General features: G+C 34.8%; 1 protein-coding gene across 1 annotated transcript in view; it reads right to left on the bottom strand.

The window, feature by feature from the left end:
- SNTB2 (syntrophin beta 2) overlaps positions 1-19,763 on the bottom strand; it is a 72,094-nt gene that overhangs the window by 16,066 nt on the left and 36,265 nt on the right. Inside the window, exons 3-4 of the mRNA XM_039851899.1 lie at positions 9,868-10,078; positions 3,797-3,939 (exon numbers count right to left, since the gene is read on the bottom strand). Of these exons, the coding sequence (XP_039707833.1) occupies positions 3,797-3,939; positions 9,868-10,078 (354 nt within the window). The remainder of the gene's footprint in view (positions 1-3,796; positions 3,940-9,867; positions 10,079-19,763) is intronic.

Raw genomic sequence — 19,763 nt, 5'->3', positions numbered from 1 at the left:
TTAATTTACATCACCCTAACAATATTCTTTGATTTTTGAACAATAATTAATTCTTAATTTATCAGGGAATATCTGCTTTTGTGGATAATCAAGCTCCTTAACTTCTTTTTCTTCCATGTGTTTATACTATCTTTTTTTCTGACTCATTCGCTCATGAGAACATGTTCCAAAGTATTAGAAATACAATTGGTGAAAGTGAAAATTCAGCCCTTTCTCGTTACTCATATAAATTTCAAACCCTCTTTCCCTCACCACACTAAAAAGACAAAAGTATACCACTTTCTGGTCTTGCCTTTCTCTGCGGCACATGTCGTGGTCTGGTTCTGTCTTCTGGCCTCTCTCAGTGGCCATACTCTACCCGCTCTGAGAAGCAGAGGATGATTAAGTCCCACTTAATTCTATCATGCAGTGACTTAAACCAATTCCACCTGGCCGACATGGCCACATGGAAAAACTAAACTTCTCATCTGCCTGTCATCTTTGCTCCTGAACAAGGAGTTAAGAATCCCTGCTGTTACATGAATTAAACTTATTAAGAAACATGTTCAGAGAGCTATAGGCCCCACCCATTTAATTAATGGCCATGTTCAATTTGCATGTCTAGGTTGATCCAAATAATACATTTGAATTCTTCACATTTAATATGAAACTTTCACTAGTTGTAAAAACTATTGGGTAGAACTATGCTCTTCTTTTAACAGTGGCCAAATTAAACCAATTACACTTTTTACACAGAATTCTTCTTTGACATATATTCACTTAATAATAATTATAATGAAAGCAACTAACAACCTATCAGGTACCACTGTAGGCATTTTACAAGTATTAACTCATTTAATAGTCATACCCACTCTATCTTATTAGGGTCCATTAGGGTTTCATTAACAAATGAAAAATCTGTGGCACAAAAAATATAAGTAACATGCTTTCAATTCTATTACAAATGGTAGAATGGGGATTCAAATTCAAGTTTATTAAGGATTGACCTCAGTCCCTTCTATTAAATCTTGTTTGGTTTGTTGTTTTATTCATTACAATGTCTTTATTGAGATATAATTCACATGCCATACACTTTACTCATTTAAAGTGTAAGTTCAAGGATTTTGATATATCCAGAGATATGTAACCATGACCACATTCAATTTTAGCACATTTTTGTTACCCAAGAAGAAATCCTGTACTCATTAACAGTCATTCCTTATTTCTCCCAACCCGTCCTCTACCCCACCCCGGCAATGAATGACTAATCTACTTTCTGTCTATAGATTTGCCCATTCTGCACATTTTATATAAATAGAATCATATAATATGTGGTCTTTTGTGTTTAACTCCTTTCACTTAGCATAATATTTTCAAGGTTCATCTATGTTGCAGTTTATCAAAACTTCATTCTTTTTTTTTATTGCTGAATAATATTCTATTGTGTGGATATGACATATTTTGTTTATCCATTCATCAGCTAACAAACACTTGAGTTGTTTGCACTGTTTGGGTGTTATGAATCTGTTACAAACAGTCACGTATAAGTTTTGGGGCAGACGTAAGTTTTCATTTCTCTTGAGTACACAACATACAAGTATAATTGTACGTGGTGACGCTATGTTTACCCTTCTGAGCAATTGCCAGACTGTTTTCCTCAATAAAGACACCATTTTACATTCCCACCAGCAGTGTGTGAGGGTTCCATTTTCTCCACATCCTAGTCTACACTTGCTATTATCTGTCTTTCTGTATTTATTTATTTATTTTTAATTATCTGTCTTTTTAATTATAGCCATCCCAGTGGGTGGGAAGTTGTATCTCTCTGTGGTTTTGATTTGCATTTCCCTGATGGCTAATTATGCTGACTACCTTTTCATGTGCTCATTAGCAATTTGTATATCTTCTTTGGACAAATGTCTATTCAGATCTTTTTCTCATTTTTTAATTGGGTAATTTATCTATTTATTATTGAGTTGTAAGAGTTCTTATATTTTTCTAGATACAAGTCCCAGATAAGATATATGACTTGCAAATATTTTCTCCCATTTTGTGGGTTGTATTTTCACTTTCTTGATGGTGACATCTGAAGCACAAAAGTTTTTAATGTTGATAAAGTTCAATTTATTTATTTTTTCTTTTGTTGCTTATATTTTTGGTGTCATATCTAAGAAAGTGCTGCCTAAGCCAAGGTCATGAAGATCTACTCCTGTATAAAACTAAGAATTTTATAGTTTAGCTCTTAAATCTTATTTATATCTTTTCCCTGGTTGCAAATTAATACCACAGTGATAGTACACACACAACTACCTCATCTCCTTCTATAGTACCAAAGTGCTTTGGTGATCTAGGCCAGTCTAGTCTATGACCAAAAATTATTTGTTTATGGGATCAAAATTTCTAGTAGTAAACAAAGGCTCACCTATGGGATGTCACAGGTTTCTGCTCCATCCCTCCAGTGATATGCAGCTAAGGAAATGTCTAAGGATAAAGCTACCCACTTTGCATTCTATGTTCCCAACTAGAATATGAGCTTTTCCCATGAAATTTAAACCTAAGAGACCTCTACAGTCATATTTAAAGCTCAAAATCTTTGGAAAATATAAATTTAATTACTCTATTATACCGACTGAGATATGTTCACATGTTTTCATAGGATTTCTATCATGCTCTCAATGTAACTATAACAAACTATAATTTAAGTAATAGAATTTAACTCAACTAAGATTTATTGAGGGCCTACTATATGCAAAGCATTATGGGAAGTGCTGAGATAACTAAATCACAGTTCTTGACCTCAAGAAGGTTATAATTTAGTGGGGAATTAAAAAAACAAACAAACAAAAAAACCCAAATCTCTTATCTCTGTTCTGTGATCTAGGTGCTCCAGCTCTTAATTACAGAGGAATTCCTGAAAAACTATGTGAAAATTATTTTATTTAAAAAATTATAAATGTAAGGGAACTCGGCAAGTTGAAGAAAATCCTATATAACGTGAGTCTTCTTGTAAAGAATATTCTTCCTCACATGAATCTTTGTTTGCTCAAGGCAGGACCCCCACCCCCACCCCACCCCAACTGTTCCAGATGGTTTCAGCATTTAGTTTTTTTGACTGCCAAATACTTTTCTGTGGAGCTCCTTTTTAAGGTATAGTTTTTTATTTACAAAAAGATCTGATTCTTTTTTAAGCCCAAATAAAACTGAATGTGAATGTTTTCTAGTTTCACACTAGTTTCTAATTATCTCTTAAAATATATTGGCCCCCAAATCTACATTCCTCTGTTCTTTGCCTTCCAACTCCCGACATCTGGCATGCTAGAAACATCCTGTTGCTTCAGGTCAAATCAATGTTTATTTGATAGAATCAAAATTATGTGCTCTTATACCAGAAAGAGAAGTTGAAGAATGTTTTGGCTGAGTTGTGTGGTTTATCCACAGTACCACATTCTGGTTTAAATGATTTCATCACTCAGTCAAAAGGCTACCACAATTTCAGTGGTTTTCTTGTCAGAGTCAATAAAGTAAAGGAAAAAAAATACTACTTATCTTCATGACTAAGCAAACCTTGGAGGAAGCAATTAGGAAGCTGCTTCAACTTAAAAATGCACACAAAAATACTAATGACAGAAACCATTTATTCTGAGCTAGGAGAGGCGAAGTAATCAATAAGGTTGGAAAAAAAAAAGTCTTTGTCTAAATCAACTATATCAGCTACTTAAATGCTATTTTAGGCACTTAATAGAATTCACTTTAAAATTCTTTAGAAGATTTAGAGTAAGATAGATATTTTATTTTATGTTTTTGTCTTTTGTCTTACCTTGTGGCAACAAGAGGGTAGCTGTGACATGGTGATGCCCAGGCATCCCTTGTCCATGGCATACAGTCATAAAGCAGCAAATCCTTCTCAGTCACAGCCATGAGAACAGGTCTCCATTGTTGTCTTCCACCATCTAGTTTTGCCTGTTCCAATGGTGAAATCCAGAAAGCAGAGCTAACTATAACGATATGTATTTGTAAAAGTCCCTTAAATGAAGGCTTAACATAGGGGGTCTCCATTTTGTTTCCCCATCTCAAAAGACTTGAGAAACAGGGAACATCCCATCAGGTTCCTTCCCAAGGGCAGGGGTTCATTGGGAGGTATGAGGTGGATTGTGTAGTTTGAAAAAGCTGAACCTGAGTAAGTTACAGATATTATCTAGTGATATGACAGTTTTTTCCCATTCTATAATAACTAATTATCACCAATTCTGATTAAATACACACTAATCTGTTAAAATTCATAATGATGTTAGTGTATCTGATGTAAGAGAAACATCATCTAAGAGAGAAACAAAATTCTACCACCAAATAAGTCTGCATAATCTAAACATCAGTGTTTTTCAAATATTTTTTGTCGACCTATAATAAGAAATATACTTTACATTGCAACCTAATATACACTTATGTAAATAACTGAATGAAAAATTTCCAAAATAACACAATCCCTATATTTTATGCAGTGTACTCTGATAATGTCTATTCTATTTTTTTTTAAATGCTGATGACCTACTATGTTGTATTTTGGAAAACACTCATATAAACTATTGTCAGACTTCTCCATTACACTTTCGGAAGTTTATGTTTCAGTTTCAAATATGCCATTGCATTTACTTGCATAAAGCTCCAGTTATCTCTGTGAGGAGTTAAAAATGTCGGAAAACAACCACTGTTTATCCATATTGTCAAGGATCCAAAGCCAAAAAGCAAAAGCCTGTGTTCAAGAAAAGCTCTGGTATCATCAAAACATCTGCCCTCGTGAGGTAAGAACTTTGAGCAGAGAATGCTTAACAATGGTTTCTGAACACTGAACGTTCAGCTCACTATCACTGGTGGGTGGCTTCAAGAAGGATCCAAATTGATGAATCACTTGTCTCTTAAAGAGTTGTCTCCAGAGCCACTTTTTAGTTTCTTCTCCTCAGTGACTTCTGAAGGTAATTTGAACATGTCAGAGTACCTTAAGAATACATCTATAGTCTGAAAAGCGGTGGTTCAGTTCTGTATTATAATATCTATCACCAGGACTCTTTTCTCTTAGCTGGAGCCACAAGCTGATCCCAGGAGTGGGAAATGAATTCCAGCTATTGTAGGGACCCTTGTTCTACCATGTGCTAAAAGCATAAAATATATGACCTGACTTGGAGAATTCAAGCAAGGTATTGTAGAAATGATTACATTTTCTTATTGGCAAACCCAAGTTTTCTAAGACTTCTATATTAGTCTATGAGTAACTCTGTAATATCTAGAGGGAGACTATCAGCTCTAAAGAGGTTCTCTTAGATTCTTATATTTTTGGGTCATAGACACCCCAAAGGGATTTCTAGTTTATGTGCACTAATAAGTCTGTGTCTGAGATTGTTATAAGTAATATTTCAATAGGGAAAATAATGAAAAATCTATCCTCCCAAAAGGTTCAAATGATAATCTGATTTTTAAAAATTAATTTTCCTTTGTATTATAAGGGAGCTAGTTTGAAGGCTAGATCAGAGCATATTTATTTGGAAAACCTAAATTAAATGTATTTCTTCCCAAAGAAGATATTTTAGGCTCTAAAAACAAAACAAAACAAAAAACTGCTAATGGCAATAAAAGCAATAACCAATTTCAAGAGAGAAAACGTTTTGTTCAATTCATTTTTAAAAAGTGTTTATTCTTTAGCTCTCTTGAGTCCTTATTTTTGGAAAATATCTTTTTCCTCTTCTATTTACCACTGGGGGAAATTTAAACTGCAATTTAAGACATTCTGTTTATCTATTTGCCTTAACTTATAAAGATACTGTTTGCTTTCACTGGAATCAAAATGCTACCTGCTATATATAGCATGTGTTTTCAGTTGTATCAGTGCAAGCAGCCTTGGGGCTCCACTATTCAGTTTTTGGCTGGAGAAAAAAGGGATACTAATGTTAGGGTTCTGGTTTGTTTGTGTTTCAACACCCACACATGCATACACATGCATACACTCTGGGCCAACAAGAACCTTCTACAAATTTTATTTTCTAATAAATAGAGTTCAATAACATTAACATGAAAAAATACTAATAGTTATTAGTCATTCCTTAAATATTTTTATCTTATAAATCTTTTTGACAGGTGATGTACTTCTGTTATTTTTATAAAAGAAAACAAAGAAGCAAACATTAAATAAACCATTTCACTAATCCTAATTTGAATCTTTACATATTTGGGGAATTATCAGGGACAAAGTCAAAACTATAGAAACAAAGCCTTCTTTGGCTGACTTGGCTTTTCTAATTTATACTCAAACGCTTAAAAATACTGCTTTTATAGGTAATACATGTCCCCCCATTTGGAGTACTTAAAATTACCCTTAAAGTATATAACCAACTAAAAGGTAAACTATCAGTCACAGAAAAATCAGTATCAAAAAAGAAGGCTGAAGTCCCTATGCACAGAACAGATGATCTCTCAGTTATCAAATATCTGTATTATAGGTCTTACTTGTTTTAAACAAACTCAATTTATGACATTGTGAAATAACAAAAAAGATAAATTAAGGAGAAATCATTTAAAGATTTTTTCTTATCTGCCCCAAATGACTCTTTTCTAAATATAAATGAAAAAGCTTCATTTACATGCAAGCTTTTCAGGAGGTACACCTCTTGCCAAAAGAAATGCTTACCTATATTAAACAGATTACATGATCTGAAATTATCTTGACCATTTTTACACTCATAAAAGAATCTTAGAGTCATAAATGGGTTCTACTTTTATCAGATACATAAGTTCATTATAATACATCTGAGAAATACATCCAATTTTGATTCATTATAATACATCTGAGAAATACATCCAATTTTGCTTGAACACCTTATTCTGAGAGTGATATTTGATTTGGGTAACCCAAACACCTACTTCAAAAAAGTAAAAAACAAGAGTATTTTAGAAATAGCTCTTTGAATTAGTTCAGTGGTACTATTTTTAAAGTAGTTGAAACTTTTCTACTTAGTATTATTTCCTAACCCTGAGTTGTATCGTTGGACAATATTTTATAAAAAGTGACTTGGTTGTTTGCTCTTCATATATATGTAAACAAAAAGAAAAAAATTACTGAGCATCTATTACATATAAAGCATTAGGCTAAGTTCTCTGGGGCAAAAAAACACTTGGAAAAAGTGTGTTCCTGTCTTCCAAGAGCTCACAATTGAGTAAAGGAAATATGATATGGTCCATAAAAGACAGATTGTGATGAACTGGTGGCTTTATTTTTCTCCTTTCTACTAGTCTATATGTATCATAGATCAAATTAAGTTCACTTTAAAAGTCTGGCAACTCTCATACATTACTGGTGGGAATCTAAATTAGTTCAAACCTGATGGAAGGCAATATGGCAATATTTATCAAAATTACAAAGGCATATACCCTTTGTGGTAGTGTAAAAATATGTCTGCTGATTCTTTACTACTCTTCTCTTTAAGAGGTGAAGTCCTTGCATATAGGCTGGACTTAGCAACTCTCTTCTAGTGAAAAGAACAAAGCAGTCATAAAGGACACTGTAGCTTCCATCTTGTTTTCTCTCTCAGATCACTAGCTCTGGAAAAAATCGGCAGCCATGTCTTGAGGACATTCAGGCAACCCCGTGGAAAGGCCTACATGGCTAAGAACTAAAGACTTTTACCAACAGATAGCAAGAAACTGAGGCCTCCTGCCAACAGCCATGTGAATGAATCATGCTGGAAGTGGCCCTGCCAACCCGAGTTGAGCCCTCGGATGACTGCTACGCTGGCTGACAGCTTGACTAAAACTTCATGAGGTATCCTGAGCCAGAATCACCCAGTTAAACCATAACCAGATTCCTGATCCTTAGAAACTAAGAAGTAGATAACCAATACACCCTTTGACTCAGCACTTCTGGGTTTATCCTACGGGTAAAGAAATATCTCCTGCTCTCTGAACTCTCCAAATTCAGGACCTGATGCAAATTTTTGGATAAATCCCTTTCTAACCAAAGTTTTACTACTCAGTAACACAAACTTAAGAACCAAATATATTCAGATAATGTTGGTTCCCTTGCTTTCTGATCTATCTGAGCTCTGGAACCAAAGAGTTTGGATAGCAATCTGTAAAAGGACAAACTATGAGGTTCTTTATTATAGCATCATATGTAATAGCAAAAGATTATAACAACAAAACTGGACGAATGCTTATTTAATTATAGCCACACAGTGGAAAACTATACAGTTGGAAAAAAGAATGGCCTCTGTTCATTGATATGGAAAGCTGTCCAGGAAATACTGCTTAATGAAAAAAAAAAAAGAGCAAAATAATATGCTATCATGTAATATAAGAGAGAAAAAGAAAGATATGTTCATATCTACTTTTATTTGCACAGAGAAACTCTCAAAAAAATCACTAGATAATAATAAAATTAATGACCTCTCTGGGAAAAAGGGGGTCGGAATTCGGTGGATGGGGGACAAGACAGGAAGGAAAGTAAAACTTTTCACCTCTGATTTTTGAACCATGTGAATGTATTAGTATATTGCCTTTTTAAAATCAGGAAGATTGCTGAGGGCATGGAACACTTACTACAATAGAGCTTTTCAACCAGTACATAAAAATACAGAAACAATGATAAACATAACTAAAATACTAAAACTTTCACAAGTTATAAGTACTTATATCATGATTTTCATTAGTTTCTCTGCTTATTTATTCTAATTATGCTTCCTAGAAATCATCACAGTAGTAATCCTGTGTTCTAATTTATCATAATTATTATTTGAAACACTCATAAAATTTCAGAGCTGAAAAAAAATAGTAGAGTCCAAAATTAATCTACCACACAATCACCAAAAGCTACTAAACGAGACTGCCAGGCCTGGGGACTGATCTATCAAATCGGAATCCTGTTGCGGTGCATGATAAAGGGCCAGACCTGGGAAACTCTCTCTTTAAGACAAAAGAACAAAACCTTCTAGGGCTGATCCTGACGCAATCCCTGCCCCCTCACACATACATGAGGGAACCAGTATCAAAGAAATGAAGAAAATTTTAAAAAGATCTAAAACCAGTGAAAAACAAAACTAGCACTTAAACAATCATCTCTGAACCCCAAGTCCAATCATCTATTTTAGCTCTTTCTAGCCCAGTTGACAGTGAAGAATCTGAAAGAAAAAGTATGGACCATAATGTCACGTACAACCTTTAGTCTCCCTTTCGTCAAACTTGGGATCTAAAATAACTTGGAGTATGTTCTTCCTTTCCCTTCAACCCATATCCAATTAGGTTTACTTGTTTCTCTTCTCTTCATTTTTCAATTGTGGAAGATAAATTGTGGAAGACATTTGTCCAATGGCTTGTAAAATATTTTCTATATTTATACTTTTCCTGGAGCAGAGGAGTAAGACTGCTGTTCCTGAAACTCTGTCAATGGACCAGCACAGGGTTAGGAAACTATGACCTGTGGGCTGAACGCAGCCCACTACCGGTTTTTACAAATATTTACTGAAATACAGCCACACCTATTCATTTTCATATTGTCTATGACTATTTTCCTGCTACAGCGGCAGAGTCAGGAAGTTGTGACACTATCTGGCCCTTTGCAGAAACAGTTTGCTGATCCTGTTCTAAAATCATGAAAATGATCCTCTGTCATTAAGAACATAGATCGTGATAAGAACATCGTTTTATACTGTGATGATGATTATCATGACAGTCAATTCTTCCCACGAAGGTGATAATTAACAACAAATAGCTAAATGGTGGGGAGGAGAGACAAAAGATCTGCAAGCTAGATATCCAGGACCTGACTGTATGATAAATATGAAATGGGGGAAGCATCCTGGCTCCGAATGGCAACCATGTGAGACCCTGCCCTGCCTCCCAGCCTACCTGTTCTGCCAGCCAGGCAATGTGCTTGACCTCTTTGCTGCCACCTGCTGTACTAGTTGCACCAAGCATGGCATTGAGTTCAGCCAACACCTGTGGGAGGAGAGCCATTATGTTGGTGTGGATAGCTACGAACCAGGAGTGTGCTGTTGCTGTATCCTTGCAGCGTAGGATCAGTGTGTTCCTGCTATCAGGAGAATGTAGCTCTATCAATCTGTGTGGAAAAAGAAAAAAGAAAGTGAGCTAGAATAGGAGACATTAAACCTGTCAGAGTTAACATACATTACTGGAAATCTATTGTAATTTTACATTCCAGGATAGAGATACTTTCTTTTAATTCCCAAGGGTCCAATTCCAGAGAAAAACCACATATTGAAACATAATCATCAGAAAGACTAACTGCTGAGTCTTTTGTTTCAATGTGTTACTGTAATGACCTAGAGTGAAGAGATCTATTGTATAGTCTATAATAGAACATTTCACTTTGCCTTAATTTCCATGTCAAAGAAACGGAAAGCATGCTTGCTGAATCTCATAGACAGACTGTAAATAAGGAATTGATATTTTTTAAAAATTTTGAAATCTCCACTGTATGAACTAAAGAAAAGAGAAAATATCTGAAGAATATGACTCTTTATGAAAATCTGGAACTGTTTTAGTATCTGGGTAACATCATATGATTAAATCATCCACCGAGTCATAGTAGAAAATAGTTAAGAGATCTTTAACTCTATAACTATCATTGTTAATACTCAACTGAGAACAATCTATACTTCAAAAGTAATCTTTAGAAGTTAGCTAAAAAATTTTAAGTACATTGAACAAATTCCTTATACAGCAATTTATTGGGTAGGTATTGCGTTTTGGCCAAAGTTTTTAATGAGATGAGTTTAAAGAGTCAAATAAATAAATAACATAAAATATACACAATGCTGTGTTCTAACAGTGAACATAAATATCTTTCAAAATGGAAAAAAAAAAAAAGCTCTTAGGCGTGTTTTTCATGGTAGGCTGGAAACTGACAAACTGTGAGTGACCAAGGAGAGATCTCTTCATTCTTTTTGCTGCCTTGAGGCTCTGTTACCAGATCCTGCACCACTTATCAAAAATAGTTTACATGCTCCCTAGCATTTCTGCCTTGAAGCTTGCATCCCTCTCTTTTGCCAATTATTTTAATTTGCCACATTTAACATGGAAAATATTCATTCTCATTTAAACTCTGGTCAGTCTATCTTTTCTTAAACACACATTTATTGAGCACCTACTATATACCGGATACTGTGGTAGACACTTGTATTAGAGATGCAATGGTGAAAAAGATTGAAAACATAATCTCTACTTTCACTAGGTCTATAGTCTGTCTAATGGGGAAGGCGGAAAATTAACAATTAATTAATACACAATTATAGGTTACGAAAAGTGCTTCTATAAAGGACTGTGATGACTACTATGAAGTTCTTGTCTTAAAAAGGCATTCTTAAAATGGTAATGGCAAAGGACTACAATGGAAGCCTCTAAATCTCTGGGGCACATTCCCCAAAATGGTGTCATGCTATGAGACAGTTTATAAACACATCGACCTGGTACCTATCTCACCTACTCACCTGCCCTCCCACTGAGGTCTAGCCACCAGTCCTATCCATGTTTTATATGCCTTCACAGGTCTAGAGCAGTAGCTAAATGGGCCAAAAAGTTCTAGAAAATAGCCGAAACATAAAATAAGATCTGTGAACAGCCAAAACACTTAAAGCCTGTACCTGAGACCTCATATTAGTTAGAGTAGGATTTTTAGATACAGTTCTGATGAAGTTATTTATTTGATTTCCTATCTTATAGCTAAATCTAGTGAGAAGTAGCTTGGGAACAACACAATCAAAACAATAAATTAAAAAAATAATTTTATGAGAAATCTCTATACTCATGTTCATAGCAGCATCATTGACAAAAGCCAGAAAGTATAATAACTCAAATGTCTATTGATAGAACAGATAAACGAAATGTGGTCTATACATACAATGAAATATTATTGTCTTAAAAAAGAATTTCTGACATGCGCTACAACATGGACGAATCTTGAGGACATTATGCTAAGTGAAATAAGCCAGTCACAAAAAGACAAGTATTGTATGATTCAACTTATATGAGGTCTAGAGTAGTCGAACTCATAGAAACAAAAAATGGAATGGTAGCTGCCAGAGGTTGGGAGGAAGTGGGAAGGGGGAAGAGTAACGAGTAGAGTTTTAGTTTTGCAAGATGAAAAAGTTCTGAAGATTAGGATTGCAACAATATGAATATACTTAATACTACTGAATTGCACACTTTAAAATGGTTAGATGGTAAATTTAATGTTATATGTATAAGTAAAAATTTAAAAATAAATGAATTAAAAAATAATCTATGGTGAAATGTAAGATGATTTACGATAGAGAGAGAAATGGCCTGTGGAAATTTATTTGGATCCAAGGATGAGACTACACAGAGCTCACCGGTAGGATACAGACTGCTACACAGGAGGACTTCCTCATCCTAAAAGCCCAACAAAAGTAGAAAGAGGAAGATAAGAGATTTCTGACCAATAACTTAATATTCACATTGACCTTTATTTAGTCCTCTATGTATTTTATAATATTTATTCTTTTTGATGTTATTTTTCACTATATCAATTGTTGCTGTCATGGTCCTTTAAATATTTGGCTAAAACATTGATTACATTCTCTAGTAGAAAAATAGCCTTACATTTGTTATGAGAAGATTTAAAACAGTACATTACACTATATAACAATAAAATTTTGCACTTAAAGGTAGAGTCATCTCATAATCTTTTTGATGATTTAACAATTGTATTATTCAGAGAAACTGCTCAAATAATCATTTAAGTAGCTAAACTTATTACAGAGTAATTTACTTGATGACAAGTAGTTATCTATAAAATGCAATGCTAGATTATTAGGTAATGTATGAATATAAACCCAAAGCGAGTTATTTTATATTTTATTACTTATACCAATTTTAAAAAGTATTTCTAGAACTTTCTGTACAAGATGGCAATTTAGCACACATATCCATTCTACTCCTTCCTGAAATCCCACTAAAAACAATAGTTGAAGGGAATTTTTTTTAAAATAGGCTTTTTCTTTTAGCAGTATTACGTTTACAGAAAAAAATGAGAAAAAAATGAAGCTCCCAAATACCCTCCCTCGTATGCCTTACTATGAACATCTTGCATTAGAGTGTGGTACATATGTTACAATCGATGAGCCAATATTAATATATTATTATTCACTAAAGTCCTATTTCACTTTTTGTGTTGTATATTCTATGAGTTTTGACAAATGTATAATGACATCATCTATCATTACAGTATCGAACAGAATACTATAGCTTCACTGCTCTAAAAAATCCCATGTGCCATCTACTGATTCCCCCATTACTACCCCCTGGCCTTGAACTTTCAGCAACCACTGATCTTTTTACTGTCTCCAGAGAATTACACAGTATGTAGCCTTTTTGGATTGTTTGTTTGTTTTTTCATTCGGCAATATACGTTTAAGATTCCTCCATGTCTTTCCTAGCTTGCTTTCTTTTTATCACTGAATAATATTCCATTATCTGGATACACCATTCATCTTTTGAAAGACTTCTTGATTGCTTTCAAGTCTGGAAAATCATGAATAAAGCTGCTATAAAGCTTCAGATTTTTGTATGGACACAAGTTTTCAACTCCTTTGGGTAAATACCAAGGAGCATGATGCTGGGTCATATGGTAAGACCATGTTTAGCTTTGACAAACTGTCTTACAAAGTAGCTGTACCTTTTGGTACCGCCACCAGCAATGAATAAGAGTTCTTGTTGCTCTACATCCTCACCAGCATTGGTTGTTGTCAATGTTTTGGATTTTGGCCATTTTATTAGGTGTGTAGTGGTATCTCGCTGTTTTAATTTGCAATTCTCTAATGACATGTGATGTTGAGCACCTTTCATATGTTTATTTGCCACCCGTGTTCCTCTTTTGGTGAAGTGTCTGTTCAGATCTGTTGCCCATTTTTAAGAGTTTTAAGAATCGTTAATTTGGATATCAGCCCTTTATCTGATACATATTTAATGAAAATTTTCTACCAATCTGTGGCTTGTCTTTTCATACTCTTAACAGTGTGTGATGGTTAATTTAAGCTCCAACTTGACTGGGCTAAGGGATACCCAGAGAGCTGGTAAAACATTACTTCTGGGGGTGTCTGTTTCCGGAAGAGATTAGCATTTGAACCAGTAGACTGGGTAAAGAAGATGCTCCTCATCAACTTGGGAGGGCAATGTCCAATCCACTGAGGGCACGAATAGAACAAAAAGATGAAGGAAGGGCAAATTTGCTCCCTGCTTGAGTTGGGACATCCATTTTCTCCTGTCTTTGCACACTGGAACTCCTGGTTCTTGGGTTTTGAACTCAGACTGAATTATACCACTGGCTTTCCTGGTTCTCCAGCTTGCAAATAGCAGATCATGGGAATTCTTGGACTCCATAATAGCATGAGCCAATTCCTATAATTAATAAATCTATCTATCTATCTATCTATCTATCTATCTATCTATCATCTACCTACCTACCCATCCATCCATCCATCTTTCCTATTTGTTCTGTTTCCCTGGAGAACTCTAATACAGTGTCTTTTATAGAGCAGAAATTTTTAACTTTAATAAAGTTCAACTTTTCAATTTTTATTTTATGTGATTTTGTTGTATCCAAGAATTCATCAGCAATCTTTAAAGGAGTTTCTAAAAAGCATAATTCCTCAAGCTCAGGGAAAACAGGAGAAGAATGACTACAACAAAATTTTAGAAACCAGCAAACAAACAAAAAAGTTAAATGACTTAATATTAGACCTAAGAAAAGTGGGAAAAGTCAAACCCAGCCAATCCATGCTGCAGAATCCAAAAAAAGCTGGAGAATTGGAGGCACCAGTTACCACTGGAAGTGAGAGTAAAGCACGCAGCTAAAATGAAAGGGGCTGGCTGAGAGTCTGTATCAGCATCCCTCACACCCAAAGGCCAGTGGGTAGCCTACCCTTAAACCTGCCTTCATCCCACCTTATTGGGTGGAAGAGCCAGTGATATCCTTAATTCAGACCCTTTATTATCAGGATAATTGTTTTCTACAAGGGCTATTTATTTCCACCTGGTTGTTTTGGCACTATAACCAGCTTAATGTCCTTTAAACACATGTTAAAAGTTCAGTCGCAAAACCATGACAAGAAATGCCTTTCACTCATCCTAACCTACTTAGCACTAGAGATAGGAATCAGTTCATCTTTCCCTGGGCACAAAATGTTCACCTTCTGAAAAAGCTTTTACACCTCATACAGTTCCTGGGATAGTCTCTCAGACACATCTCCTTCGACAAATCTAAACTCTAAAAGTCCTGAGGTCAAAGATCCCAGTTGTTAATAACTGGAAGAATGGAAAATAAGTCTGTTATAAAATAAAACTAAGCATGATTAAAAAGGAAATGAGATTGGGACCACTGAGCTGGAAAAAGATGAAAACCGGCAGTAAATTAGTTCTCAGGCCAGGATCACTAAATTTTCATGAAAAGAAAAATTTTACAGTGATTCTGTGAATTAGCAAATTAAATTAGAAGAAAAAAAAAGAGAAACTCCAAAATCCTGATTCTTCTAAATTCCAGAAGAATCTGCCTTTGAAGAAGCAGCCCCTAGAGCTGATAAAGGGGACAAAGTATTTCCTAAAGCCTACTGCTGTTTTAAAAGAAAAATTCATATAAAAACTCCTCTCATAAAAATTTGGAGGCAATCTGCCAGTAATTGTCTGGGTTCACAGGAGAGAGGAGGAAACAGCTACAGTGTGAAGCGTTTTGGCTTCTAGTCAAACCACTGAGGATTTCCTGAGAAATGCAATTACATTTTGATCATATGAATCAAATCAATGTTTAGGTACACAGAAGCAGAGTAAGTCCAGCCTGCTTATTTCTTCTGTTTAGTAAAGTCTTTGACAAAATTGAACTACATGTATAATTTAGTAATACTCATATTGTTTTATATGTCATAAAGCCAAAATTTACCTCTTACACGGAAAAGAGCCAATGTGAAGATGAACCAGCTCAAAGGCAAGAGATTTACATTTCCGAAAAACAGTGTTTAAGAACATCTTGTCCTTGCTAAACTCCACAATGCCCACGAAGCTGTTTGCTAACAATGGGCTCATGTTCTCTCCCCGGACTTCATCATTATCTATTTAGCTTTCACTTTCCAGAATGAACTGCTTGTAACTATCAGAAGCATCTGGTGAGGTCATGAGGTGGAACAAGTGAACAAACTTCCTCCCCCTCCTTGCTTACTCATTCTGATGGTCAGCATTTTTTCTAGCTCTAGACAGTGAAACTAACTTGAAGTAGTAAAACAGAAGAAAAGGATGTTTCCCTCTAATGTCGAATAAGTTTTTGGTTTAGAAAGTGAAGAATGAAACACGAAGAGATTCCTACAGACCCACTAGAATAGTTAATATTAAAAAGACTGACATTGTCAGTGTTGGAGAGGCTGTGTGTGGAGCAACGGAAACTCTCACACACTGCTGGTGTGAATGTAAAATGGCACAATCACTTTGGGAAAAAGTCTGGTAGTTTTTTAAAAGACTAAACATACACCTACCTTTTGACCCAGCAATTCTACTCTTAAGAATTTACTCAAGAGAAAGGAAAATGTATGCCCACAAAAAGGGTTATATAAAAATATTCATAGTAACTTTATTAATATTAGCCCCAGAATGGAAATATCTCAGGGGTCCAGCAATAGGAAAATGGATAAAGAAACTGTAATATAGTCATACAACACAACACTACTCAGGAATAGGGAGAAAGAACTATTGATACAAGGAACAAGATGGATGAATCTCAAAAACCTAATGTGGAGTAAAAGAATTCTATCACAAAAGAAAACACATGGTATGATTACATTTACATGAAGTTTTAGAGTAGTTAAACTAATCTAATGGTAGAAAGTCAGAATAGTAGTTGCTTTGGGAGGTGGGTGAGGGAACTGACTAAGAAGGGGCATAAGAAAACTTTCCAGGGTGATGATAATGTTCTATATCTTAATAGGCTTAAGTTGTGTAAATTGTATATATTTGTCGAAATTATGATTTGTGCATTTTACTGTTATATAAATATTTCCTCAAAAGAGAAAAACTATAACAAAACATATAGTTATTTATATGCATGCTTAAATATTTAAAGGGAAGTATATTAATGTCTGTAATTCACTTTGAAATGCATCTAAAAAATTGATGGACTGGCAAATGGATGGATGGGCTAATCTGTGATAAAGCAAATATAGTAAAATGTTCATGGTAGAATCCAAGTGGTAGAAAAATGAGTGTTGACTATAAAATTCTTTTGACTTTGCTATCTGAAGTTTTTCATAATGTTACGAAAAAAATGAAGAATGATGGGAAACCACATGCCTACCTATGGCTTAAAAACAGATTCATAAGTATTTTCCAGATTAGGGAGCATCTAAGCCTATTTCTTGCCCAGAGTTTTACAAGAGACTATGTGGAAGATTAAGATTTTCAAATAGAAACATGGTCAGTTAGTTACAAGCTGCAATTTAATAAGTGTCTTGGTGACAGATGTTCTGATGAAACTTATTTTTGCTGTTCCTATATGAACCGTTTTTCTGCATGGCTTAAATGCTGAAGCTGTGTTACCTGTCATGACACTTTCTTTGACAGAGTGGAGATGAATTTAAGGATCAAAGAGTCCAAGTGATTTTATAGATATTATTTTATTTATCCTTGAAGTAGTTTTAAAGAGTAAAGTTAAGCAGGTAGTATTATGTCCATTTTACAGACAGAGAAAGCAGGAGAAAAGAAAAATTAAGGGACTTATTTGAGGTCATAAGGACACTAACAGCACCTATAATAATATATTGCGAGATTACCATGCTAATTTTACAATTATTCTCTTATTTAATCCTCACATAACCTTTCATTTTGTACAAGAGAAAACCAAGGCTTGTGGGAAACAAATAGTTTAGCCAAAGTTACAAAGACCATCATCCTAACTTCTGTCTAATTAGTCAGTGGTTCTCACTATTTTTTTTTTCTGTCAAGACCTAACAGATGTTCACATTCCATTGGGTATAAGTTATGCATAATTTTGTCAGGTACTTGTAATTCTACTGCTTTTCTTTTTCTCTAGAAAGCACATTGGATTGCAAGTAAGAATGATATAGAAATAACCTTGAATCTCTTTCAATTTATATTTTACACAAAACACATCATCTCTAAATCTTGATATTTCAAGTAAAATTAGAAACACTATTTTGCAGCATGATGACTCGGAATCTGCAATAGCCGGAATCTTCTAAGACCTCTCCTTGTATAGTACACCATGGTTAAGTAGACTGATCCATCTTACTGAAGAGTAAGGTGTGATACAACTTTTGTAACTCAAACTGCCCTCTCCAATTCATTCTGAAGACCTATTTCAAACCTGACTATCCATCGTATGTCTTTAGTATATTTAAACGCTAAAGAGAATGCAGCCCCAAGTGTTAATGAAGGCCAAAGTCACTGAGCTCTAAAGATGTCTTAGTAGATGATAACGTAGCGCAACTTTCAGCAATATAGCCAATTCATATCACCTTCCTCCTTTTCTATTCCCACTCGCACAACCCGAGTTCTACGCAAACTTTAAAATACTTTGCCTTTTTATCCAATATCCAGCTATATCAGCAGCACTACAGGTACCAAAGACTAAATGTCTGTGTTCCCCCATTCATATGTTAAAATCCTACCTCCCCCGCAATGTGATAATATTAGCAGATGGGGCCTTTGGGAGGTAATCACGTGAATGGGATTACTGCTCTTATAAAGGAAACCCCAGAGAGCTCTCTAGACTCTTCTGTCATGTGAGGATGTAGCAAGGAGGGTACCCATCTGTGAATTAGGACGCAGGCCCTCACCAGATGCTGAATCTGCCAGAGCCTTGATCTTGGACTTCCCAGTCTTGCCCAGAACTGTGAAAAATAAACTGCTGGTGTTTCTAAGCCACCCAGTCTTTGGTATTTTGTAACAGAAGCCCGAACAGGTTATCTATTCTCATTCTCGGAAATGATTTATAATGAAGGGCCTTAGCCTGAATACTTTCCTCAGCCTGACAACCAGTTGAAAAATTTAACTGCTTTTTGTTTTTTATTGCATTGTTTCTCTATTCTAGTTCTTTCTCTATGGTCTCTATTATCTAATTTTTCCTTAAGTCCATGAGTAACAGACCAAAGGTTCTACATAAATGTATCTCATTTGAAGAAAAAAATTTTAATTTGAATTTAAGAGGCAGAAGTGACTATTTACTTTACAAATTAAATTCTTACTTTATGAAAAAATAAATATAGCATTTCTTTAAAGATCAAGCTGTTACACTTAGATATGATCCAATATAAATACACTCTCATGAATACAAATGTAAAATAACAATTTCTCGAACTTTTAAAAGGCAACAAAAAAAAATAAAAAATAAAGATAAAAATAAAAGGTAACAAAAATACAAGTATATCAGAATATAATTTTCAAAATGTGTATAGAGTTGGCAGTTAAGACTTTTTAAAGGTATTATTTCTTGAGAACCTACTACGTGCTTGGCTCTATGCAAAGGTTTTCAGATTTAATCTATACACTGAGTTAAGTATTATTATTTCCTTTTTTATAACAGATGAGTTGGATATGGCAGTTTATGGAGGTGAAGCGACTTGCTCAGAGCCTTCCTTTGAGCAAGTGATGGGGTAAGGATTCAAATCAAGGTCTGTCTGATTGTAGAGCTCAGCTCTTTAGAGCATACCACACGATACATTACAGAACAGGAGCTTTAATGTTCCTAGGGCGTAAAATACCCAAGA

The sequence above is a fragment of the Pteropus medius genome, unplaced genomic scaffold (assembly GCF_902729225.1).
Source record: "Pteropus medius unplaced genomic scaffold, Ma_sr-lr_union100, whole genome shotgun sequence".
NCBI classification, from domain to species: Eukaryota; Metazoa; Chordata; class Mammalia; order Chiroptera; family Pteropodidae; genus Pteropus; species Pteropus medius.
The sequence above is the reverse complement of the archived record's forward strand: the minus strand, read 5'-3'. Positions and strand labels throughout refer to the sequence as shown.